Source organism: Lichenostomus cassidix, chromosome 10 (genome assembly GCF_008360975.1).
Source record: "Lichenostomus cassidix isolate B80296 chromosome 10, HeHo_3.0, whole genome shotgun sequence".
Lineage (NCBI taxonomy): Eukaryota > Metazoa > Chordata > Aves > Passeriformes > Meliphagidae > Lichenostomus > Lichenostomus cassidix.
Genome location: NC_139491.1, coordinates 17472870 through 17499226, shown reverse-complemented (window position 1 = coordinate 17499226; position 26357 = coordinate 17472870). Strand labels below are relative to the sequence as shown.

The following is a 26357-nucleotide window of genomic DNA, read 5'->3' as shown; positions in this document are numbered from 1 at the left end:
AATGTAGGAAAAATAGTTTGTTGCACAGATACTTTTCATGATAGAATTTAATTCTAGTAAAGTTTCTGAACTTAAATAAGAAAGATATAAATGTGATATTTGGAATAAGGAGATCTCTGCTCTCATTACTTCTTTTAATAATGTTTGTGCAAATTTTTCATTTCCTTCCACTGTTAATCATTTTAAGTCACACTCTCATTAAATTCTTACTTCAGTTTTGCTCATCATTCAAACTGGAAACACATGGGATATCAAAATTCTATTAGAAACAAAGACCTCTGCCTATTAAGACTCACTGAGCTGCTCTGCTGGGTCTTCCTTTACAACCAGCAGTTTGGAGTAATGCCATTCTTAAGCAACAAATGTGAAGTCAGTGTTCTGTTTTTATCTGGCTTCCCGAAAAGAGAGTTCTTTCCTGTCTGGAGAATTCTGCAGGTCTCAGGGTGTGTCTCCCCTGGGATTCTCTGACTGGAGAATTGCAGTAATGTTACATAAAATCCAGGTTATACTTTCAGGTGCTTTGTTTTGGGGTTTTTAGGGGTTTGTGTTTGTTCTGGTTTTGTTTTGTCAGAACTTAGATTAAAATCCTGATTTGCAGAAGCTTTCCTGTAGATCACTTTTAAGTTTTGCAAACTGGAGTCCTGCTAGATAATTTCCAAGCCAAGTACCTGTTTGCTTTTAGAGCTGATTTCTAGCATCTCCTCCACTTGCGTTGTTTCAGGTGCTCAGTTATTAACCATTCAGGGTGCTGCCAGGTTGGTGAGATCTGTGTGTCTTGGAAGCATTTTACTGCTCCAGTTCAGACTGCTTTAAACACCAATTTGTGGATTGAGGCACATTGCTTGGTAGCTGGAGTGGAAGTGAACTGGTTAATGCTGGACACTAGAGAAGGAAAAGACAATCAGCATATTCAGGCTTACATTCTTGCCTCACTTTCTTGTTATTCATGATGAAAAACAAGTATAGCCTGAGATTCCATTCTATTAACTATGGTAAAGTTTCCAGATACAATTCATACTGTAGATACTGTACAGTTCATACTGTTCAGATAATTTCCATCTTTAAATAATACTTTGGAACATGATTCCTTTTGTAGAGGTAACAGTATGGCGTGCACTAATGTCTCAGAGAATGCCTTGCTTAGTCCCTAAGAGTAAATATTTCAAGCCATAATTACAGAAGAACTGTCTTCATGCTTTTAATGACAGTGTTTGTGTATTAAGTTTTTGAGTTATGTGAATAATTAATTTCATAAGTGTTTAATGTAGTTATTAAATGAGTTAATAGTTGCTAACACTTTTAGTGGGGTTTATATTTCAGCTACCTTTATGAATTTTCCTGGTAAAAGAGCTGTAAGTAAAGAAAGGTTGAACAAAGTATCATATAATTCTTGTTAACTCTGTGGAATCCTCTTTTTTGTGCCTGCTGCTGATTTTGGGGTTTTCTTCTGGTGTCATTTTCCTGCAGTCCATGGCAGAAGTCCTTGCTAAGAAAGAAGAGTTAGCAGATCGCCTGGAGAAGGCAAATGAAGAAGCCATTGCCAGTGCTATTGCAGAGGAGGAGCAGCTAACCAGAGAGATTGAGGCAGAGGAAAACAATGACATTAATATCGAGACTGACAATGACAGTGACTTCTCTGTGAGTGTCCAGTGCATCTTACTGTACCCAAATTCAAGCTTTGTTGTCAGTGGAATATTAATATAGAATTTGTTAGTGTTTGTTTTGGTGTTAATGTAACCTGTTTTACATGCAAATGAGGTAATGTAATAATTATGCCACTCTGAGGTATATTTAGTCTCAGTGCTGCTGAGTGGTACAGAGTCCTCTGATATTGCAGTCATTGTCCTGCTGGCCTATTTCTGAGGGTACAACAGGGAGCTGGGGCTTGTTATGTTCATTGCTACATGGAAGAGTAGGTGAAGCAAAAGTCTTCATTTTTAGTATCAGAAAGAGCAGAAGCAGCATCTGTCTTTGGGGTGGCCAGTTCTGTTTGGAAGCATTGCTCAATATTGCTGAGTTGGCAGTGTTTAATGTTTGTGTGCACCTGTGAGTTAAGGTTTATGTTTTTACGTTCTGGTTCATATTAAATTTCAGGCTAATATGGGCAATGGGAGCATATCCTTCTGTGGTTTGTCTATGGACTGGAATGATGTTCTGGCAGACTATGAAGGTAAATTTTCATATATTACTATGCTTACATGGAAATGACAGCAAAAATTTAGAAAAATGCCTATTTTACTCATGACCAGTTAAGATTTCAGAAGTTTGCCCAGCACATTTCAAGTTATGTTGTTTTCTATGTTGTTTCCTGAGGAAGGGTGGACTTTGTATTCAAACTATCTCTGTGTGTCTTTGTTCTTCAGCTCTCTTTCTGTATCTCTATTAGAATTCTACATTTTTAATGGAGTTTTATATAAACATCTGGATAAAGTATGATAAAATCATTAAGCATTAAACAAGTACAGGGATTAAGATGCTTCAGTCTGTGTTTGCACCTAGGCCCAAGGTAACCCATCTGAGGGAGAACTAGAGAAACTAATCCTTTTTAACTGCATTTCTAGTAGAAAAGTGTGTTTAAATGACCCACACCTTTGTTTCTGTCTGCACAGCTCGTGAGTCGTGGCGCCAGAGCAACTCGTGGGGAGACAGAGTGGAAGAGGAACCTGCACGTCCCCCTGGCCACGGGATCCACATGCACGAGAAACTCTCCTCACCCTCTCGCAAAAGGTGCTGCGCTTGCTACCTGCCTGGATTAGCCAGGGGAAACAAGCAACCAAGCTCATGGCTGCTTGAAACTGCTCATTAATCTGCTTGGTTTATGTCTGTGGCTGGATAGTGCTACAGAAGTATTTCTAGATTTTTTCATGAGTAGGCTCGTGCTACGTTGTCCACTAAATAGAGAAGTCCAGAAGAACAGTATTCACATTTACAGGAAATAATTGCCCTCCAGTGGCCTATTTGTTTTCTCTTACTGAAATCACATAGAAATGTTTGCTACACTGTCAGTTAATATTGTCTAACTTGCTTTTGCTCTGCTTTGGTTTTTATTAAAAGAACAATAGCAGAGTCCAAAAAGAAGCATGAGGAGAAACAAATGAAAGCTCAACAGCTGAGAGAAAAGTTACGTGAAGAAAAGACACTGAAGCTTCAGAAATTAATAGAGAGGGTAAGCTTTTTGTGATGTAAAGGACTGCTCTGCTGCCTTTCAGAAAAGGATTTTTTTCCACATAGTAGACATCTTAACTAGTGTTGAAATGAAGTTTTCATCAAAGTCTGAGTTTAGGTAGTTTTCACAGCTGACTTGTGTACCACAGCAATTAAAGAAAGCATTATTTCAAATCATGAACTTCTGTGACTGTTTGTAGTAGACAATCTCAGATTCAGGGAAGGCATGACAAGAGTGGAAATGTGTTGCATGTATCCAGTAGAAATGGTAAAACTCACCAAACTGAAGCAGTGTACTTTGGGTTAAACTTAAAGCAGGCCTTGTGTAGGGCATGAAAATATTTTGTTAGCGTGAAGAAAGCTTCTGTTAGAAAAACCTGAGGAAAATTCAGGCCCTGTTGTCCCATGCTGTGTTAGTAATTCATTGGCTCATTCTGTATAGGAGAAAGATGTAAGGAAATGGAAAGAAGAATTGTTAGATCAAAGACGCCGCATGATGGAGGAGAAGTTACTCCATGCGGAATTCAAACGTGAAGTGCAGCTACAGGCAATTGTGAAAAAAGCACAAGAGGAGGAAGCTAAGGTAAGTGACTCTGATTTCAAGAGGAGCTATTTAATAGCTGTGCTTTTAATGTGTATTGTACCTCAGAGTGCTCCTGACTGGTTTGTGAGGGACAGTGCAGGTTAGATACGAACACATGTGTGCCATGAAGCAGGAAAATGCTGATGTCTAAATGGAGCATTTTTTTCTAATATGACTTAAAATTAATTTGCTGCTATTAGACATCATGGTGGGTTCGTGCGGAAGAAAAGATGGGTTGAAATAAAGAGCTGATTGTTGTCTTGCTGCTTTTGTTCCTCACAGAGTGTGGCAGCATTTTAGGTGATACTTAGTCCTCCTGGAAGGACTAGAAGATCTAATTATCAGTTCTCTGCTTTTCATCATGTAGAAAGGAAAGTGGGGGGAGCTCATTTCTCTTCTCCTTTGTTAAAAATCCATTCTAGATCCAGCATTCTGTGTCCTTAAACAGTAGTTGTGTTGCTGTGTTTTGCACAACTGATGATGTTGAGCAGCTGGAAGTAGACAAAAAACTGCAGTTAGCATGTGGCAGTTATTCTGAAATAAGTGTGTTTAGTGCTCTTCTGACTTAGTACAGAATTCCATAAGGTGATCACTAGATGGATGCTTTTTGGTTTGCATCATTCATACTACTTTGATAAAATTTTAAATGGTTCAACCCCAGCCAGCAACTAAGCACCACACAACCACACAGTTATTCTGCCTCCTGCCCCGTGGGATGGGGTCACAGGATCAGAGGTGTAAAGGTGAGAAATCTCATGGGACGATACAGAAACAGTTTAATAACTGGGTGGTGAGAAGTCAATTCTAAGAAAAATGAAAATAACAGTGAGAGATAAGTAATAAAGATAAAGAAAGACAAGGGATGGAAAAGGAAACAATTGCCAGTCCCCAAGCAGTGACCCCACACCAACCTTCCCCCAGTTTTGTTGCTGCACATGATGTCCTGGTCTCAAATATCCCTTTAGTCCATTGGCCTTGGTGCTGTGCAAGCCCTGCTCAACAGTAACTAAAACATCGCTGTGTTATCAGCACTGTTTCCAGCACAAATCCATAACACAGCCCATGCTAGCTCCTATGGAGAGAATTAACTCTATCGAAGCCAAAACCAGCACAACAGAAATGAAGTATTTCATTTTATAGACTGGTTTTCCCAAGTAAAGATACATGCACCTCCTTGAAACTGTTTCATTAGATGATGAGCATGTAGCCCAGCTGTGATTGATGCAGCTGGTTAGTCGTGTTATTCAAGATAAGCACAACAAAACTGATTTCGCTTTTTTACTTAGTTGCTGTTTGTCTCTTGGATTAATATGATTTCTAGACTACCTAATTCAGTCTACTATACATTCATTACTATTCTATTACATCGATATGACTTCTTTAATTATATTAACTAAATCACACTTGCCATAGTTCCCCAGATAAGCAGATGTTTCAAATATTGTGGGTGTTTAAATGTGTAGGATGTGCTGCCTCATGAGGTCCTTGTGTTCTGAAATCAAGGTTAATTGAGCCAGAAGGCTTTAGAGAAATAGCTGATGGGTAGGATAGCTGCAGACCATGGTAACTGTTGCTGCCCAGTTGGTTATCTAAATTCCCAGTGCTTGCTTGTTTACTGACCTGTAAAATCCATTCTATAAATGGATTCTAGTTAGCAAACAAAGTTACAAACCTGATCCTACCACCCTTTACGTGATCTGTTGCTGTCTCTCTGTATATGTTCTCTTTACCTGTTTTTTAGTGGACACATTAAAGTTCTTTTAAGCTAGCCTTTTCTTCTTTTTTGTTCTTGGGAGTTGCAGTGTCCAAGTGTCCAGGGTGTTGCAAATGTAGTTGGAATAGATAATATATATTCATGAAATAGGCTATATGGATAAGAAATATTAGACCATGAGCCTGTTTGTTTTTTTCTTATTCATGCTATGTATAATTTCACTTTTTAAATCAGTAAGTACATATGTATGTAAGGTTAGCTCAAAAGACCTTTTGGATTCTACTAGCAACTTGGGTATTTCACTGATTGATCCATCTGGATTTTAACATTACACATTTTGTGAATGAGGGAATGGACTGATGAAGTCTTGATGCTGAGAGAATTGAGAGGATTTTTCTGTATTTTACCCAAAGTTTCAATTTACCCAAGATACAATTCAAATTCTCTTTTTATATTCCATGGGCTGTTTTGTTTAAATCAAGCAAAACAAAAACTCATTACAAAACATAAAGATTCATTCTCAGCTTGGTATTTTCCAACCCATTCTGGAGTAATGTCCCACCAGTTTAATTATCAAGTGGATAATTAACAAATGGATGGAATTCCCTAAGAATGAAACCTAATTCAACTTCTTAGGTATTTTCTTACACTTTCTGGTTGTTTGCAGGTCAATGAAATTGCTTTTATAAACACCTTGGAAGCGCAGAACAAACGGCATGACGTGCTGAACAAACTGAAGGAATATGAGCAGCGCTTAAATGAGTTACAGGAAGAGCGGCAGCGAAGGCAGGAGGAGAAACAAGCGCGGGACGAGGCTGTTCAGGTACGATGTGTCTGCAGCTGTAGGGGCACAATGAAATCTGGCTTTGGGTTTCATTTGGGCTCTGCAGACATTAAAATACACTTTCTCTTAATTCCTTTTCATTTCATGCCTAAAAGAGCAGTTAGAATTTGCTTTTCCCTGGCTAGGAGCGCAAGAGAGCCCTGGAAGCAGAGCGGCAGGCGCGGGTGGAGGAGCTGCTGATGAAGAGGAAAGAGCAAGAAGCACGGATTGAGCAGCAGAGGCAAGAGAAGGAAAAAGCACGAGAAGATGCAGCACGGGAGAGGGCCAGGTAACTTTGCAGTCATTTCTTTGGGTCCCTTCACTGTTATCCTCTCCAGCAAACTGCACCTTCTCTATAACAGCAATACCTTCCTGGCTCATCAGGCCTAGGATTTTAAAAAGTAGCATTAATAAGTGTTCTTGATGAATGGCTTGAAAGAAGAAATCAGGTGAGTCATCATAAATTCCGTAATAGGTTTTTGTATTCCTTAGATACATGCACAATGTAAGTTGCAAGGCTGTATTTTATTATACTCATCTTAGTTTTATTGCTGACAAGACCTTGTAATAATTTGCCTTTTTCATATTTCACCTTAGTTTTCAAAGGAAACAAGATTAATGTACCCATGTTCCCCATTTCCTCCACTCTCCAGAAACTTCTGGACTTACTGGCATCAATTTGATTTCATGTTGCTGTAGACACCAGAGATTACATTTGTGCAGCACAAAGCCAGGAAATCAGGCTTCATAATTTCTGCTGCTTATGAGCTACTTGGTTTATGGTTTTGCCCATAATCAAAAAAATCAAAAGTTCATAAAGGGCACTTCACATGGGCTCTTCTCCCTCTTCCTTTTGAGCCTAATATGAGGTACAGAGAGAATGAATGTTGGTCTGAGAGAATAAATGTTGGTCTGTGAGAGAGGTTTATTTTCTAGTCTGATGCAGTCTGATATATTCTTCTTGTTTAATTTACCAAATTCTGTCTGTGTTCACCTCCTATTTCTCCCTCTTTTCCTACAGTTCCCCTGACATAAGCATTCCTTAAAACCTTGATGAAAGTTAGGGGTTTTCTGTGATGGGTGTTCACTAATGGTTCTTGGTACATTTTATTGTCATGGCTTGTTTTCTTCAAAATTATCATGAAGAGGATTTTTTCCCCCCAAGTAAAATATTCAGGAATGTATTGATCACCTTTCACCTTCTGAAGTCACAAGTGACATGACAAAGAGAGTCAGCTTTCCATTAGATGTGTAATGAATTCTGGGTAGGATCTATAGCTTTTCGTGGGGCTCCATGGACCTTTCCTCAGTGTATTGAGCCAAAATCACAATGAAATAGAGTGAGGTGGAAGGGATCCTTCAGTATCTTTTTCTCATTTGCAAATATTTAAGGAAGATTAGGACTAATGGAGAGTTTGGTTATGCTGTTTTGGGAAGGTAGACACTGCATCTGAAAGGCTTCTGCATCTTTCTGAAATTTGATGGAGCCCTCAAAGTAAGGAAATGGCCGATAATTGTCCCATTGACATCTTTGTTTTCTAAGGCCTTCTACAGTTGGATCTCGTTGAAAATTTCCAAGCATCTAATTCCTTTCTCTTTGGTTTAATCAGTGTTAAATCTCCCACATCCCTTTGTTGCACCTCATTTATTTCCTTATGACATGTGAGGAGCAGCAGTTTCCATTTGCCTTCTGTTGGTATTGTGTGTCAGCAAATCTCTGTATTTGTTGCTATAACACTCAGTTTTCAAACTCTTTGTACTTGATCTTGCAGTACCGTGCTTGCACTTGTTTTTCTTTGCCAGATGTTGATTACACAAGAGAGATTTTTTTCTTTTATTCTTTTCCTTTTTTTTTTTTTTTCAATAATTTTGGGAAAGAGTAGGAAAGAATGTGTGTGGTGCTTATAATCTGGTGATTCTGTTATGTCAGTGTCATTACATCTTCCTAATAACAGTTCTGAGGTTTCTCTAACACAGCAGAGTGAGGGGAGGACTCAGTGCCCTGGGCTTGAAGTTCAGGGAGGGATGAGCTTGACAGGAAGCTGGCTGGACTGTCCTTTCCCTCCTGGATTGCAGAATGTTTCGGTGGAACCTTGGGCTATCATTTGGTGTTTTGTTGGGTTATTTGCTGCTGCTAGGATTTGGCTTGTATCCTGAGGATTTAATACTTGCTGAAATGAGTAATTTTTGCATTATCTGCCTAAAGTTTCTTCAGTATAACCTTACCATGTGTATCTGGTGGTGATTAAAGCATCTGTATGAATGGAATAGTGTACTTAAAACTGACTTTAAAAGCCCCTCTGCCCTTATGGTACATTAACTTGTTTTCAGTAAAGTTTAATTGTAGTTTCAAAGTATCTTATATTCCAGAGAGTTGAAATCTGTAATACAGATAGTTTTGTTCTTGTCAGTAGAAATCATAAAGCTGTATAGAATACCCTAGCAATGTAAGAATGCTTTTCAGAAGGACTTGTGCAGGATTAATGTTGATGCTCTATAAATGGATACTTGAGAATTTTGTTTCAAAGACTATTAACCCAAAATATGAAATAGTACTAATTTGTTACAGTTTGTAGCATTGAATAAATATGTAAAAATGCAGACTGAAAGAAATAGCTGAAATGAACTTGTAGTTCAGTTTTCCTTTCTGTACCTCAGGGGAGATAACACAAACTACCTGATGCTTCTCATCCATAATCTCTTCCTCCCCCTCCCACAGCGATTGGAAGAGTTCACTTTTCCTTTCTGAAAGAACAATTGTTTAGTGTTTATAATTTGATTTGCTTCCTTCTTTGTCATCTTTCCTGTCTGCTCTTCTATTTTCGGTGGCTTTTTGTTTTAAAAAGGTTACTTTATCTGAACCTTCTACTTTTATGGAACTGATTTTGGTTTTTTTTATCAGATTTCTGCTAAAAAAACCTGAACAAACAGGAATCCACACACGACAAAATCCATTGTCGTTTGGGTAATGTTCCTTAAACCTAAGCCTTTCTAGTTTTGTCACTGCTCAAGCTCCTTTAATTTTAGAATGCTTTTTGAAAATGTAGCTAATGACTTTGAATGACTCCTTCATAGCTCAGTTTTACCCAGAGCTTTCATTATGTCTTTGGCCCTTTAGAGCTGCCAGGCTTCTCTCCCATCACATTATACAAAATTTTTTTGTACAAACAGCATGAGTGGCTGACTTTCTTCCTCTTTAGGATTTAATTTTAATTGCTCCTTTAGCTTACTCTTCACTAGGAACTTGTTCTTGATGAAACTCTCACCTACAGGTTTCTGCTTAATAGTTACAGTTACAAGTCAAGTTATGCCCATTGTTCTTTTCTCAGACAGAACAAAAATCTAAATCTCTTCAACAGGGTGATGATGATGTTGTTGTTCGAAGTTTTATCTGTAAGTTTCTATATTTGAATTTGTAGCAATGAACATTTTTGTAAAATACACTGCCCTCAGTGCTGTACGGATTTTTTGCAATTTGCCGTTCTGCTCCTCCCTGTTGGTTCGCTGACTGCAGCCCTTGGCTGAAGAATGCAAGTGGTGAGAGGATCTCACATTCCTCACTCTTGTAGCATCTTCTTGACTATCATTGCTCTGATTGGGACTGAGGTGGGATCCAGGTTCTGCTGCAGAGGTTCAAGTGTCTGTCTTTATTAAGTCATTCAGATGAAGACATCAGCATCCTCTGTTAACTAAGTTGGTTTTTGTTGTTTTTCTTTTCTACCAAACCATCTTCAACTTCATTTTTGGGGGATTTTTTGTTCTCTATTCAGCCATAAATATGTCAGTGTCACTCATGCTTTACATTAATACAAACTCTCCCTATATTTGCTATCTTTTGATTAGAGATCGAGAAGAGAGGTTGGCAGCTCTTACTGCAGCTCAGCAAGAAGCTGTGGAAGAACTTCAGAAGAAGATTCAACTGAAGGTATAAAAGGATACATCAGTTGAAAAATACATTGATATTTCTTTGCACAGTTTACTTCCATTTGTTGTAATTCAATGTGTTTTTTCCTTCGTTGCTTTGTTTATTTTCCCTTCAGCATGATGAAAGTATTAGAAGGCACATGGAACAAATTGAACAGAGGAAAGAGAAAGCAGCTGAACTAAGTAGTGGAAGACATGCTAATACTGACTATGCACCAAAGCTTACACCCTATGAACGAAAGAAACAGTGCTCATTGTGCAATGTAATGGTGAGTTGGGTGGAGGGGATACTGCTGGAATTGCAAGGCCAACCCAAGCCATGAAGCACAAGTTCTGCTTCACTCACTTGCACATTTACTGTGTCCCTGCTCTGCTTTTGTAAAAAGTGCACCTTATTCTTCTGTCCATAAATCAGGTGGGTTAGGGAAGATTTGAAAGAGCTGCAGAGTTGTGGGTAGAATGGAGACTGTTGGCCAGTGCTCAGTTATTGGCTGTCTCTGCTAAGAGAAGCAAGAATTCAAGAGCATCACATGGAAGAAAGTGGTTAAAAGATAGATTTAAAGCTAAGTAAAGAATGTGGTCCTTTACACAGCAGGTAGCTGAGCTGTGAACACCTTTTTATAAGATGTTGTGGATATTTGAATTTACTGGGAATTCGGAGGTTGATTGGTTAAGTTCCATTGGACTGAAATTCTCAGAGAAACCACATCAAGCTCAAGAAGTTCTCAAATTGAGTTTGATTGGATGCTTAAAAGTGTTGGAAAGGAAAAGGAGTGTTCTCTTTGTCTCCTCTTTTCCTTTGGTGTCTTATTTTTTGGTCACTGTTGGAAGCCAAGTACATTGCTTGGCAGCTTCCCAGTCTCAGCAGGGTATCTCTGCTTGTGTCTGCCCTCCCATGTCCCAGGAATGGAGAGGGAGAGAAGCCACACAGTCACTGAGCCAAAGCTGGGAGATGTGTTGTTCTTGATAACTGGTTTCACTGGTTTGCAAGGACTGTGCATTAGTGGAGCCTTATGTGCTACGAAACATTATTTCACTTTAATTGCTGAATTAAGCAAGATTGCATGGGATCACTTCAGGCAGTGCTGGAACAGAAACTCAGGCTCAGCAGACTGGAGTCTTGTATACTCACTGATTATGCATTTCAGAATGAAAATCCAATATATGAAATTAGATTGAAGTGAAAATGTGAGGAGAAGCTAACATTTTTTTAATCTATTACTACACTGCTGGCTAGCAAATCACTCTGTAATTTACTGTTAAGTCCTGCATAAAAGATGTTTATGTAAATTAGGTTGAGGACTAAAGCACTGTGCTTGAATTTCTAAACACAATCCTGACAAGTTGGCTTATTTTATATTATATTTAAAATGCTGTTATGAATACATTACAGAATTTACAAAGGAAAAATAACTACTGTCATTGTCATTACAGATTTCATCAGAAGTGTATCTTTTTAGCCACATTAAAGGGAAAAAACACCAACAAGCTGTGAGAGAAAACAGTAGTATACAAGGACGAGAGCTTTCAGATGAAGAAGTGGTAAGTTTTGTACTATTTTTTCTATATTACTTCTAGTTCTAAATGCCATTCAGCTGATTAGCCTATGAAAGTCCTGAAAATTCTTATAAAGAAAATTCTTATAAAGAATATTCTTATCAAGAATATAACAGACTGCTTCTGTTAGCATGGGACTCATAGCAGACTACCAATGAAAAGGAATGAAAGAAACAGTGCATTCACATACTTCAGGCAATTGCCATTTGAAGTAGATTCTTTATAAAATATGACTAATTGCTTTTCTATTGATCAAAGGCATTTTTCATGTCATTACACTTATCTTTTCATCTTGAAAATCTTACATGTTGCAGGTGTCAGCATCATGCTTTTTTTTTCTTTCTTTGTTCCTTCTTGTTGCTTAAAATACTTCAGTCCTTTTTTAGGTGATCAGATGTGCTATTCTATGCATCAAGATTCATAATACTGAAAATTGTAGAGCTCAATTACTTTGAAATGTAAGATTGGGAATGTTTTGTAAGTATTAACATTGCTAAGAAGAATAATAGTTTTTCAGTAGCTTCTTTGGGAGAACTGACATTTAGGGCGATTTTTAGGAAGCACTGAAGACATTTTATACTACATCAAGAGGCTACTGTTTTGTGGAAAAGACTTCTGAATAGTTGTCTCACTTAATTTTTTTGTTGCTGCTGCCAGAATTCAACTACAGTATTAAGTCAAGGCCTTTTTTATGAGAATTCAAGTTCTGCCACATCAAAAAAAAAAAACCTGTGAGTGCCCCTACATTATATCTGTCAGGTGTTAGGAGGAAATAGTATGCAAGCCAGTTTTTCAGCACTGATTCAGATTGAACTTAATTGTTTGGAAATCTATTTCCAGCCAAGCTGATTCCAATGACACTGTCCAGTAGTTGATTTTTTCACTTTCCTTCACAGTTCTTGTTACTAATTCTATTTACTGAAATCTTCCTTTTGTTTTCAGCTTCTAACATCTGGTTGTAACATGTTTTCCTTTTTAAAAAGCTTTGGAGAGTTAGGTCTCTGAAGTACTGAAATCCACAGAGGTGGTTATTACTGAGAAGGCAGAAAAAGATAATTGGAGAGATACAGTAGTCTGGAGGAATAAATGTTTGTGGAGTTGCACTTTCCTGCCCCTTCCCAACTGTAATGAAAGTGCATAAACAGGTTTTTCAGTTTCTTTTTTCCTCTTGGACAGTGGTTAGTGGGAATTGTGTGGTTTTGGATTTGGATTTTAGATGCCAGGTTTATCTAAGTGGATATATGGGAGGAGGCTCCATACTGAACCCATTTGGCTAGAAATACAAGGGCTGAGATTGCCCAGAATCTCTCCTGTTGTGGGCAGTCCCAGGTATCGACATTTTCTTGGATCTCTCTGGCCTTTACTGGTGTCAGTCTGGCCACTGGTGCCTGAACTGTGGTTCTTGCTGGGCAGCTGGCTCTGATGAATCTGGAGGAAAGCAGTGAACTGGATTTTCTCTTGACTGGGCATTACATGCTCATCACATCTAATTTGATACTTAACAATTCCAGTTTCTGGAAAAAGGGATCAGATACCAACAGCTCTGTTTGCACCCAGCTGGTGAAAGAGAAGTTCCACTAGAGGGCACAGAGATCCTGATTTTTGTGCTTAAATCCAGGGTTTCTCAGCAAAACATTTTGATGTGAACTTAAGACCAAGATTAAGGGTAAATGTATATATTTCTTGAATAATGCTTAGTGCAGGAGAGAAAGGAGAGCATATATTTATTATCCTTAATCAAGGTGTTGCATAGTATTTGGCATATTGGCAATGTATGGAAGCTTCCATTGTTAGGTATTTTATATATTATTTATGGCTATATTTCAATGAGTCCAAATCTAAAATTTGGAATGATATTGTTGTAACCTGAAATTTCCTAGGTCTGAGGCTCTCTGTGCTTTTTATTACTAGTTTTTTTTGAAAGAGCAGTAGTAAGATACACATTAGAGGTATGGTCAGTAAAGTAGGAAAGCAGTTTTATTTATCAGAGTGATCTGCTTTGTGTATCCCTTTATTCAGCATGCACAGTTAATGCCATCCTCACAACTAAAGCATTCAGTAACTTCTCAAGTTTTGAAATACTTTAGAAAAATATTCCAAAGTATTACAAAGAAATGAAACCATATTCCAGGAAAGCTTTATAATAGTCATAGTTACTTATTTATCACTGTTTTCAATTTCTTAGTCAGTGAAGGTAACTCCAGTGAGAACACACTTGTGCTACTTAAAGTTATTACTTGTCATCTGTGATGTCTTTAGATTATATATGTTTTGTCTGTGACCCTTCTTCTTTGACATAAAAGATTTTATTTATATCACCTTTGACCTAATAAAATTTCACCTTTAACCTTATGCACTTGACACCTCAGATAACTTACTCTTGATCTTTGACTCATTTTGTGTTCAGCCTGTTCAGTATAATAGGTAGCTGCCTAGAAAGAAAGCTTTTTAAAAATTGTAATCTGATCATAGAATTTCTTTACTATTACTTGAGAAATCACAGGATTTGAAATATTTTTATTTTGTCTGTATTGGTATCTCAGAAGGTAACATTTGGGTATCTCCTTAAAACTTCAGAAACTGATTTAAGCAAATGATTATATAATTTCTCTTCACACAGTAAGGATTTTTGTTGGTAGATTTGACTGTAAGCGGAAGTTAAAAACTGCTAAAAGGTCATGGACAGTGATTTCTCTGGGCAAGGTGGGTGGTAGAACTTGATCTTGCCAGAAATAAAAAGAAGCTGATATATCCTGGGGGTTTTCCCCTTCGCTACAGTGTCTATAAATTCTGTGATTTTACAGATATTTTCAGAGGTAAAAGCAGACTTCATGTTGGAGCAGTGTCCCACCGGTTTGGAATTAAGTGCTTATTGTGCTTAATTCCAGCATGTCTTGTGCAGGAGCTGACAGCTGGTATTAGAGCATCAGCAAGGTGAATTCATTTGTGGATGTGAAATGCACAAAGAAAATAGTTTCTCTATGAATGAAGATACAAAAATGAAAAAGCAGGAAGTTCTTTCTCAGATTGTGTGGCAGCTTCACTGCATGTCAGCATTTTTGGTTTTCTTCATTTGGGGCTTTATTAGTCTCCATCTGAAACAGGTGGAACTTTCTCTTGCAGCAAACATCTCTTGGTTTTATAACAGTGGTTGTCAGGTGAAAGCAAATTAAGTTTTGTTCACATTTGTTACTTCCTTTGTAACTTTGCTGTTGTCTGGCCTCTTATAGATACATTAATTCACCTAGTTGGTAAAACTTCCAGCAGGCTAAAAGTCATCTTCAGTATATTTCTGAAGCTTTCAATGCTCCCAGTGTCCCACATCATTTCCCCTTTATCTGCAGTGCAGTAAGAGCATCCTGCCTACATTATCTCTCTGCTTAAGTGCCTGGCTTCTTCCATCAAACTCTCAGCTTCGCCTGCTTTTGCATTGCCATTTTCTATGCTATTGATTTCCCATCCCCTCTCTCAACATCCACGTTGCTTTTAGTTCAGCAAAAGATGTAAACAGTGTAAGCAATTTGCTTTCATTGACTTCACTGGAATCAATTAGTATGTTTGCAGTCCTGACTAATTGCTTTGCTGAATTAAAGCCTGTGTGACACAAAGGCCTCACTGAAAAGGTGCCTGCAAAAGCCATAGGACAACACCTGGTGATTTCATTAGGCTGAGGAGTCTCTGCAAGGACCTTATAGATGTTTTCTCCCACTTGTAGCTCCTACAGATTCATTTTTATGCCCCTCTGCTTTCCCTTTTGTCTTTGCCTTTCTTGTCTCTCCTGGTTTGCTTGGAGAAATACACTCAACAGCTCCCTTTGAAGCATTGTCCCAGCTCTTGTCTGTATCTCCTGGCGTTTACATGCCATGGTTTAAAGGGACTTTTAGAATATAAATCATGTCATTCCATGTGGTCTATGAATGTTTCTAATAAGTGAAAAGTACTTCTAAAAAACAGATGAAATAGATAACTTGGCAGGGGTTGGTTAATTTATATAAGGTGCATGCTAACATTTTATGTATTCCAAAGCAAGATGAAGGAATATTAATGAACATTTGTTTGCATACATGAAAAATGTGCTTTTTTTTCTTTTTTTATCAGGAGAGAAAACTGACTATTGTCATTATATAAGGGAAACAAAGAACTTCTAAGAGGTATATTTAGATCAAATGAAAACATAATCCCATGATGGAGCAGAGAGGTGGCTGTTGTCTGAAGACTGACAGTGTTAAAATGCCAGGATTTATATAAAGACCTGGTTGGTTGAGCCCACCCACATTCCTTTAAAAAAAACAGCTGGCCAGTTACTAAAGCTCCCTGTGGAGTGTGGCTGCCCAGCTGGCTGGGGCTGCAGTGGGAACCTTTCCTGGCCCAGCTCTGCCCAGGCTGTAGCAGCTCTGATTTACAGAGTGCCTGCCTGTGCTGGCAGCTTCCCCCAGCACAGACACCAGCTCTGGCAGGATCTGCTGGGACAGGATGTGCTGCTACCTGTGCTAGCCAGCCAGGTGACTTTCTAGCCAGCACCACACACAGGCAGAGTTCATGCTCATAGCAGTTAGAATTTCTAAAAGATATGTAGATTTTAGGAGCGAGGAGTTGTTTTTCTGAAAGAAATTGAGCTGTTTTCCTAGAGGTGTGTGCTGCTTTCATTATTGCTTGCAGAAGAAATTACTGTGGAAAAAGAAGTGGGAATAGTTTAATGTCTGACCCTTGCTCTTCTTCATCTGTATTTGCAAGATTTCTTGTCTAGACACATACTGATGCCAGGATTTTTCTTTTTTTTTTAATATACACTATGTTTTCATTACAATTAAGTTATATATAACTGTTGTTTTATTGCTTCACCCTTAGCAGTATTGAAAAAATGCTTTTGTTTTCCTTTCTGAATCTGAGTGTTTTCAAGTTCTTCTATTTAAATGAGTAATAGTAGTGTTCTATGAACACTACTGAAATGAGTAGTGTTCTATGAACTCCTTTGGTAGCCTGTCTAAAAGATATGATTAAGCCAGATGGGAAGTAATAATACTAAGCTCTGAAGTCTTGCCCATTGTGTGCAGCCTTGCTCTTGCCCTGGTGTGCGTTTGCCCTTCATCTCTTTTGTCATTTGACTGCTCCATGATGACCATTGCAGCACAAGGCCATGACCCTGACCCAGCTCTGGTGGTACTGAAGCCATTTCTGGGTAATATGGTGGTGCATATGTTTTGCTCATATGTAGAACAATGTTCCTGTTTGCTTTATCCACAGACTTCATAATAAATTCTTTTTTTTTCTTGGCATCTGATTATAGTTCTCCAACAGTAGCCCATTTTTCTTCTCTGTTGCTCAGTGGAAACAATCTGTAAATCACTTGCAAACAAGAACTCCCCATCCCAGTAAAGCCTCAGGTTCTGGTTGAGTTGGCTTTACTCAGTCTTTTTTTTTCCTGAGAAAGGAAGGATTTTTTTTAGAGTAGGGCTGTGTGTAGCTAGAGGAGTGGAATTATGCCAGGTCCATTTTTGTTTATGGATGTTTCATATCTCTTGGATACCTGTGGTCCTTTTGGCCCAGGAGCTCTGGCCATGTCATTCTGCTGTGAACATTTCTATCCTAGAAGACATTGTCTTGAACAATCAGGTGATTATAAAGTCTAATCCATGTTGCACCTTGCAGAAGGTCTCTCAGTGCCCCATACATCAATTCTAGTTTTTTGTACTTTGCATGGCAATAGCTTCTTACCTTTAATTTATTATAAAGTGTTGTTTTTCTTGGCAAAAATGTACATGATTAATTGTTTATTGGCTGTGCCTTTAATTGTGATAGATTGCTGCCAGCAGCTCTACCCTTCCTATTTTTGGCTTGGATATCTTGAATATTCACAGCCAGTAATAAAAACTGCTGCTGGCAGGCCCAAGTGCACTCTCATCTCCCCCTTTCTCTGAGTTGTCCTTGCAGCCAGATGATAATGTCAGTGCTTTCCTCCCTCGTCTGCAGGGATGCTTTCCATGGCCAGGATGCATAATTCCCCTTCTCACAGAAGAAACACCTTTACTTTGCCTTCTGTTCCCACATTTTGGAGTGACAAGTGGGAATGATATTAAAAATCTGAAGAAATACTTGAAGCTACAATTAAGAATATTATTTGTTATTTATCTTAGTGGCAGACTGTCATGTCATTGAATTTATGGACAAGCAAGGTGGCTGAAAGTGCAGTCACTATTGCCAGTAAAAATAGTTTTTTGTTTGGGCGTGCTAAAAAGCAGTATTAGGCCCTCATGAAAAAAACCACTAAATCCCAGATGTCAGGGAAAACCTAGTTTTACAATGAAGGGTTATTCTTCAGTTTTGAATGAATAATACACGTTTTTAAATGCTCTCAACTCATCTTCTAAAGTACAGGCTGGTGAATAACTAATATCTTGAATTTGAGGAAATAATATTTGAATATTCATTAATTATAACTTGTTTCTCATATGTAGCACCTATAGGAACACTTACTAATTCATATTAATAAGGAATACCTTCCTATTTATGAATCTGCATATTTTGGAGTGGATCGTAACTTGTGGTCCTATAATAGCATTTGAGGTCTTTATGATTAAGAATTACTGATCATTTGTGTTTCAGGCTGTCATTGTTTAAAATTGAAGTGTGCTTTTGATGTAATTCATAGTCTGCTTCAGCATCTGTTTTCCATATTAAATATGGTCATAGGCTATGAGGAAAAAATAAAATAGTGAGGAGTTCTGTTGAAACATGTAGTAAAATCATGAACAAATATACCTGTGGTAATGTGATTTAGGATTCAATCTTAAAAAACCCTTCAGAATTTGGCAAATCTTTCCCTTAAGCGATTATATACACAAGTAAGAAACCACTATTCCTGACATCCGAAATTAATAGTGAAAATATTTTTTAATGATCTTCTGCAGTTACAGGATATTGTTTATTTTTAAAGGTAGAGATGTAAATCCAAAAGATATATGTAGGCTTCAGAATAGTTACCTATTGATTTGCTAGAATATATTCCTTATGTACCTTACTTTTATGGAAAATGTTCAGTTTGATATATATTTTTAATATTAAAATGGTAAATGAATGACAGCTATTATTATGTGATATAAGCTACTACAAGAATATTTTCATAGTCTTCCCTGTGTTTATGTTTTAATGCTGATACAAGAGGGCAAATAACAACAAGTGTTTGGAAGCTCTGAAGACTGAATTTAGATAAATAGCTGGAGACAGATGTTTTTCAAGTTGCCTTGGTCTGCAGAATTGGGTTAGAACACTTATAAGAATGCCTTTTCTTTCAGAACTTGGGGATTCAAGGTTGGAAGGAATACAAAAATAATAGAATAACCAGCCTTATGATATTCTGGCATTTCTGCTGCAGTTCTGGCCAGAATCCAGAAATATAGGAGGGAATGAAAATGAAAAAATAACATAGGGACAAAACCCTATAAACTCCTCAGATTCAACAAGGTCATTTTGGCTTCGTTTTTTTGGGTGGAAGTCCAATAGGCAGGAAGGTTTTCCATTTCTATGACTCGATTAGTTTATAAATAATGGCAGCACAGTAGCAAGCCCTGGGTCCCAGCCTGTGACACAGATGGCTGTGCCACTGCTGGACAGAGGATTTCCCTGCAGTGCTCCTGGGTGAGCTTGGAGCAGGGGCCAAGAAATCCCTGATGTACTGGGTGCTGCTCCTGGCCTCTCCTGCCTGCTCCTGGCTGCCTGCAGCCCCAAGCATTTCCAGAGCCTTCCCTGGCTGTTCCTGCCCGTGTTAGGGGAACACTGTGCTTAGGGAGGCCAGGGATCAACAGCAGCACAGCCAGCCTCTCCTTTTCTTCTTGGCTCAGAGGCCTTGCTGCAATATTGGCCTGCTTTGTGCAGGCTTGCCCCAGGCAGAATTCATAAAAAGGCAACACTTAAAAAGAAAGGAACAGGAAAAAAGGATTTGTGTTATGGTTATTTCTAATTTTAGAATGAGGGAATTTCGTTAGGAAGAATTCCGTTTGGCACGCTTCACAATTTAATAAAGTTCCTATTAATACTTTCTGAGTAGAGAAATGAATAGTAGCTTATATGTAATACAGAGAGCCAAGAAGTGTCAGAGTCAAAAAGATGGGGTAGGAACATAATTTTGCAGTTGTGTTCTGGTTTGACATACTGACATATCCAAGGTTTCATCTGCCAAGGACAGATCCATGGATGCTGTTGCTGTAATTAGGATACTAAATGGGGAGAGCTGGTGAAGAATATTGTTCTTGTGAGTGGCTGCTGTATGAAGAGGATGTCAATTGGGAAATTTCTGCTCCAACTGTTGTATTTTATGTAGATTACTGAGGTTCAGAATCCAGTTTATGCTATGGTTTTCCTCATCCAAGCAGAAGTGGGCCCTGCTCAGCTATATAGAATTTCAGCATTTTGTAGCATTGCTACGCTGTCCATGGAAAATTTTGCAATTATGTTTGTTCTGGACTCTGAAAAAAATTACTTTTATTTCAGGGGATATTGATTATAATGCTGTTACCCTTGTAATGTAAACATGTCGTATAAGAAAAAGGGGTGTAATTCAGTATATAGAGGAAAACCTGGTTGTAAAAAATGCTTCATCAGCTAAAATTATCAACTTCAAGATACGAGATTAACAGGGTAGATTTTCTGGTTCAGGCAGTTGAATGGAAATAGGCAATACCAGCAAAAATGTGACTTCAGGGGTGACCTTATTAGTTTTAGCTTTAATGATTTTGGCAACTTGATTTCTCATGTAGTTTGTAGATGAGGCCCATCTGTTGCATTTGGAAAGTTTCAGGATTTTCGGTGTCTTGACTAGAAGTCAGAACAGTTCAGAATGCAGGGAGAAGGAAGGAATAGCAAAGACATTTTTTGTAAATAATCTACTTTCCATCTGCTTTGTGGTGTCTGCAATTTTACATGGGCATTTAATATTAGTTTTTAGCACCTTGTTTGTAAATATAGTATTGAAACTTTAACAGAAATTTATGTCACTTGTTTTAAAAATTACTTCAGTGTTCTATAAAAATTTAGAGGTTCTATGGCTTTGTCAAATAACAACATGCATCTGTAAAAAATGCCATTAAATATCACACAGTGTATGTTTGCTATGTTACTTTTGTGCTTCATGGCTTTTTCAGCTAGAGGCTGAGGGTCTCCCCTAAGACAGGTACAGGATACCTTGGGATTTTTAGCAGTAATCCTGAGCTTTGGAGAATGCATGGAAATAACACTGGAGAGAAAAAGCAGGAATATTTCTACTCTGATGGGTCACTGAGCTGCCATCACATGAGTATAGAGGAATATATGCAGGTGATCATGAAGAAATCATGTCAGCATTTAGTTCTTGTTTCCATATTTTGCAGTTGTCATCCCAGCATCGAGCAGGGACTGCTCTTTGTGGCACAGATTCTGCCACCTTCATGAAAGCTGAGACCTTACTTTGTGACATTGTTGATCTCAGCTGTGCAGCTCAGAGGATGAGTACCAAATATGAAAAATGATGGCAGAAATCTGATATGGAATGACAATCATAGCTGGCTCTGGTTTAATCCTGAGAGAAAAAGTGTCCTATTAGGACAGAACCAGCAAAATTTTATATTATACAGAAGCCTTTAAAACAGAGCTTTAAAGAAATTGCACAGCTAAAATTGATGTGGCTGAAACTGAAACTGCACTGAACATTTTTGGTAGGGCTGAATACAGATCTTAATGACAGAAGCTTTCATTAAAAAAGAGCTTCTACTTAATAATCCTTTGCATTTATAATAGCCTGAATTCTCCAAAGATCTGATGTTTTTCCAGTGTCTGGGGATTGTGGGCCAGAATGTGCTCAGCATAGCACAGGACCAGGCCACTGATGACCCTCCACGTTGCCATAAGTCCAGAATGCTTTTAGGGAGAGGATAAATTAATTTACTCTCAGACATTCTTACTGCATTTAGCATTTACTTATATAAAAATAATTTTAAAAAATGAAAGGCTTTCAGGGAGAAGTGTCCAGGTTACCCAGTTATCCTGCATTACATTTATTAGAAATACACCCACCCATCCACCCCAAACTGATGAGTTTCATTATTACTTAACTGAAAGGATGGCAAAAATCTGCTTTGAAAACACTGCACTGGCCTCACTCCTTTTCATGCTCTGATGGTTGTTACTTTTGTGGTGTGTTCATTTGCCCAACTATGGCTGTGCAGGTAAAATTACTCATGAGTTTAATTATTTAAAGGATTGCACTTCCTGTACTTCGGTGTGACTCAGTGGATTCTAAAACCTTAATTTTTTCAGGTAACTGGTGGGAGCTTAATAAAACACAGGGGTAAATATTTTTACCCTGCTCTGAAGGGTGATGTAGCAGCAGCTCTCTTCAGGTGCCAGTTGTCACCCAATACTGAGCTATTTGTTATACTTGTTTCACACCTGAATGCTGTTGATCTGCCCACAGTGATAATCCCACGCTTTGATCTGTACCTTCAAAAAGTGATTGTTTTTGTGACACAAGCTATTATTACTCTAGTCTGACTTTAATGAGCTGTATGGATGAAGTCTGATATTAATCCAAACCGCCCCATGTGAAAGCTGAGAATGCTGAGAACCATCATTCCCAGAGGTGCTCAAGTTCATGTGAACAAAATGTGTGTAACCATCCTGGGTGCTCTCCTGGCCCCACAGCCTGGGGGATGAATGTGCTTGTTGAACCCTACAGTTCTCTTGAAGTCAGCAGCTAAGCCACAGATAAGATGATGAAAAAAGAGATGAGTGTCTGTGAAGGGGGTGTCTCCTTCCTTTGTGCCCAGCACAAGTGTGAGTGACCCTGTGGTCACAGCTGCCCTGGTGTGGCAGCTCAGCAGCCTGGCTGCCCCTGGTGGCAATCCCAGAGTGCAGTGGGAACTTCATTCCACTCTGCTGTCACTTTGGGGTAATAATAATTCGAAGATGTGATGAACCAAAATCCCAATTTCACTGTTGAACAAAGATGTAGAACTACAGTAATAGTTGTGGTTAGTTTTGTGTGTTACAAGTGCTGCATCTCCCTGGAGAGACTTGAGGTGAGCTGCTGGTGGTGCTGGGGTGCACCAGTTCCCTTTGGAGAGCAGGGCTGTACATCCCAAATCCCACTGAAATCATTCATAAATATCTTCTTTAATAGATGTCACCGGAAGCTTGGTAGCAAAGCAGTAGTGCCATAGTCTGTTCTGAGGAAGTCCTTTCTTTTCTTAACATTGTCAAACTCAAACTCATCTGTTTCCTGTGAAGTTTGAACCTTATGACTTGATTTCTGGTTTTTAAAAGAAATTTAAGGAAAAAGTTATTTTTAAGTGGGTGTTGTGGGATAAATTTCTGAAGAAACAGAATTGTTCTGGGGTTTCATAACCAAGATGGGGGTGGTTTATGTTCTACACTGTAACAGCTTAGTTAAGAACTAACTCATTGCAATAAACTGATGCTCTAAGGGCACAGCCTTTGGAGATACCTTAAGAAGGTTTTCTTTTAAGCACTTCTTGCTAAAATTAAATGGAGAATCTTAAGGGCAGGAAAAATGCTTACAAAAATATTATATATGTATATATGACTGTAGCAACCTGTAGCAATATGCATGGTTTGAACAACTTGGACAATACATCAATACATTGAGGAAAAGCTTCAGGTGTGCTGGGGATTGTCCAGGGTAGGGAGTGGAGCAAAGGGAAAGTCAACATTACCTTTACAATTTGCTTAGAGGATAATGTTGGATTTCTTATGTCTAGTACTAATTCAGTAGAATTAGGGCTACTAATTCAGTATTCATTTTGCATTCCCATGATTTAAAATAGATATTTCACTTACTGTTTTCACCAGATATATATTCCTAGGTTATATCATGCAGCACTGCTTTCCAAAAACCAAACGGTCCTTTTCCAGGAAATTTCACTGAGATTTATTTTGTTTTCAACAGGCGCAGTATTTTCCTGAATCAGTGAAAGAAAATATAGGTTGTTTTCTGGAAAATACTGTCTATAAATTTTTTAGCACTTCACCTTTTACTTTGAATTTTAAGGGTACTTACCACAAAGGAATGAATAACCCATTTGATTGTGGCTTTGATAATATTCCAGGATAAATTATCCTAATAAGCAGTGGTGACCTGTACTTAACAATATATTTGGTATTTTGTAAGAAAGCAGATATAAGCCTCAGTATATTAAAGGTTGTGTAAATACATTCTAATAACTGGCATTGAGCTAGTTGTCTAGAATTTCTTCTGTGGGGAGCTGAAATTTTACCAATATTTTGTTTAAATTCAAATTTGTTAATGAGAGAGTAAAAGTGAAATTCCTATTAATAAATGGTGACATTGTAAGTAGTGAATAGTAAAATAGTAAAACACATTTCCATGTATTTTAATGGAAGTTAAGACAAGTTTAGATTTTCATGAAGAATTAAAACAAAAGCCAAACTCAGCTTATTTAATATTACGAGTTTTGTTGGTAGGGCAGGTTTCATGCAGCTGTAAAAGGCACCTGAGAGGAGAGAGAGGATGTCAGCTTGGAGCTCATACTTGTTAAATAACAATTTCTTGAAAATAAGGCCCACTGTTTGTTGTTCTTCTTTTAATAATTTTTCTCCCTTTTTAGAAAATACATGGCTTGTTCTCTCCAGTGTGAAATAATCTCTTTCCCAATATTTATTTTAAAATTTGGCTTCATTTTCATAACCTTCTGTTTTACTACTGTTTACCACAAATATTTACCACTGTTTTTTTCCTGGGAAGATAATCTGTGATCTCTATCGCATATTATACTATTAAATAGTATTTCAATATTTTCTGCAGGAGCACCTGTCATTAAAAAAGTACATTGTGGACATTGTGACTGAGACTTCTGTTCCTGTGGAACCATTAAAAGATGGAGAGGAGAAACAGAAAATTAAAAAGAAAGCCAAAAAGCTAAAGGCACGGATGAACTCCAGGTAGTACAAATTACTTTTTTTTCTCTTAAGTTTCATTCTAAACTTTTACCTTTTGTCCTCTACTATGATTGCAGTGGAAGGCTGAAAAAAAAAAGTAAAATTATTTGCTTTGGGAGTGTCTTGAAAATAACTCTGATGAGCCTAATTTATGGCCACTTTCTCTGATTGAGAAAGAAAACTGAATATCGATCTGGAGCCCTTGGTTTCACCTGTTAAGAGCTTTTCTCATAATTGGATGCCAGTGCCCTGCCAAAACTGTAGCCTCTTCTAGCATACAATAGCATGTTTAAATTTGTGTAAACCATGCCTATTTTTCTTTCTAGCTATTGATTTTTAAATGAAGTATCAAAGAAAATCAATAGTAATCAACAAATAGAAGTCAGCCTGCTGTAGTGTCAAATCCCATGACTAAATTTAATCATTTTTTGTTGCCTGTCACAACAAGAAGAAAGTTAAAAATACCTTAAAGTGGAAAGTGAGCTGTCAGATGTGCAATTTGTTCTTAGGCTAAAAAGTGACATCTGCAAATCAGTATGATGTGCAGGACATTATTATGTCAGGAACTGGCAGTGTCACTCTTTAGGCTGAATAGTCCCTATCTCAGGTTAGCTGAATATTGTAACATCTTTTTCAATTTCTCTCTAAAAATACTTCTCACATAGGTAAGAGTCATTATTACCTATTTTCTCTGCCTTTTTAACCAAGAAGGGTTTCAAATAAGAGAAAAATGCCTGCATTGATTTCTAGAGGCACAGTAAAAGTGAGATGTTTTATTAACTCATAGCAGTGCTAATAATGGCACATCAGTCTCCAAAACCACACTTTTACAATGTATTCTTGTTTCTGACTGCTCTCATCTCTGGATGAGCAGATCCACTATCTGAATATCACATCAGAACACACTGTTGGACCTGGATAATGTTCTTCCAGGTTTCTGGTTGCTCAAGATGCAGAGTTATTCATGTGACCTGTTGATTTAATGCAGTTACTGGGTCCAGTTTTAATTATTTCTCCAAGGCTGCTTCTGTTGAATTTAGTCAAAGATTTGTCAGGCTTTGGAATGCAAGTTCAAATAATAATTTATTGTTGGCACAGATAGGAGAAAAACTTTTTCAGAACATTTTGTATTGGTATGTGTCAGACTGCTGTGTGAGTCAGCATATTTGTCATCAAAAACTGTAATTAAAACAGTAATAAAGGGCTGTCTTTTTATAAAGGTGATGTGCTATTGAAAAATACAATGAGTTTCAAAATCTAAGGTATATTGAGGAGACATGAAGTTCATGTTCATTAAGCTTGCTTTTACTTTTTAAGGGTGGCTAAAGTTTTCAATAGCTTTGCTGTCCTTGAGGATAACTCAAATAGAAGATTTCCCAATAGTAACACAAAAGATTTACTAATAAAAATGTCCAGTAGCAATATAAAGCAGAGATATTTTGATGTTGTTAATTCACAGTTTCATAGGTGTTAGCAGATTATCTACAGACCATGCTTTAGTACATATTTGCGACTCTTCTCTAGAAAAAGAAATAGTTACAACAAATGCTCTTACACCTCAGCACTTGAAATGTTACATTCATTTCAGTTTCTAGGAAGCTGTGATATTTTAAACTGGAAAAAAAGAAGAACTGCATCCAAATAGG

The 26357-nt window shown here is 37.8% G+C and overlaps 1 protein-coding gene across 2 annotated transcripts in view; it reads left to right on the top strand.

Annotated features, from left to right (window-relative positions):
- The window catches only part of SCAPER (S-phase cyclin A associated protein in the ER), a 135630-nt gene that overhangs the window by 31917 nt on the left and 77356 nt on the right, over positions 1–26357 (top strand). For both annotated transcript variants that reach the window (XM_085070949.1, XM_085070948.1), the window contains exons 11-21: positions 1468–1638; positions 2095–2170; positions 2610–2727; positions 3055–3166; positions 3608–3748; positions 6130–6285; positions 6432–6574; positions 10129–10210; positions 10326–10478; positions 11644–11751; positions 24578–24714. In XM_085070949.1, the coding sequence (XP_084927075.1) occupies positions 1468–1638; positions 2095–2170; positions 2610–2727; positions 3055–3166; positions 3608–3748; positions 6130–6285; positions 6432–6574; positions 10129–10210; positions 10326–10478; positions 11644–11751; positions 24578–24714 (1397 nt within the window). The remainder of the gene's footprint in view (positions 1–1467; positions 1639–2094; positions 2171–2609; positions 2728–3054; positions 3167–3607; positions 3749–6129; positions 6286–6431; positions 6575–10128; positions 10211–10325; positions 10479–11643; positions 11752–24577; positions 24715–26357) is intronic.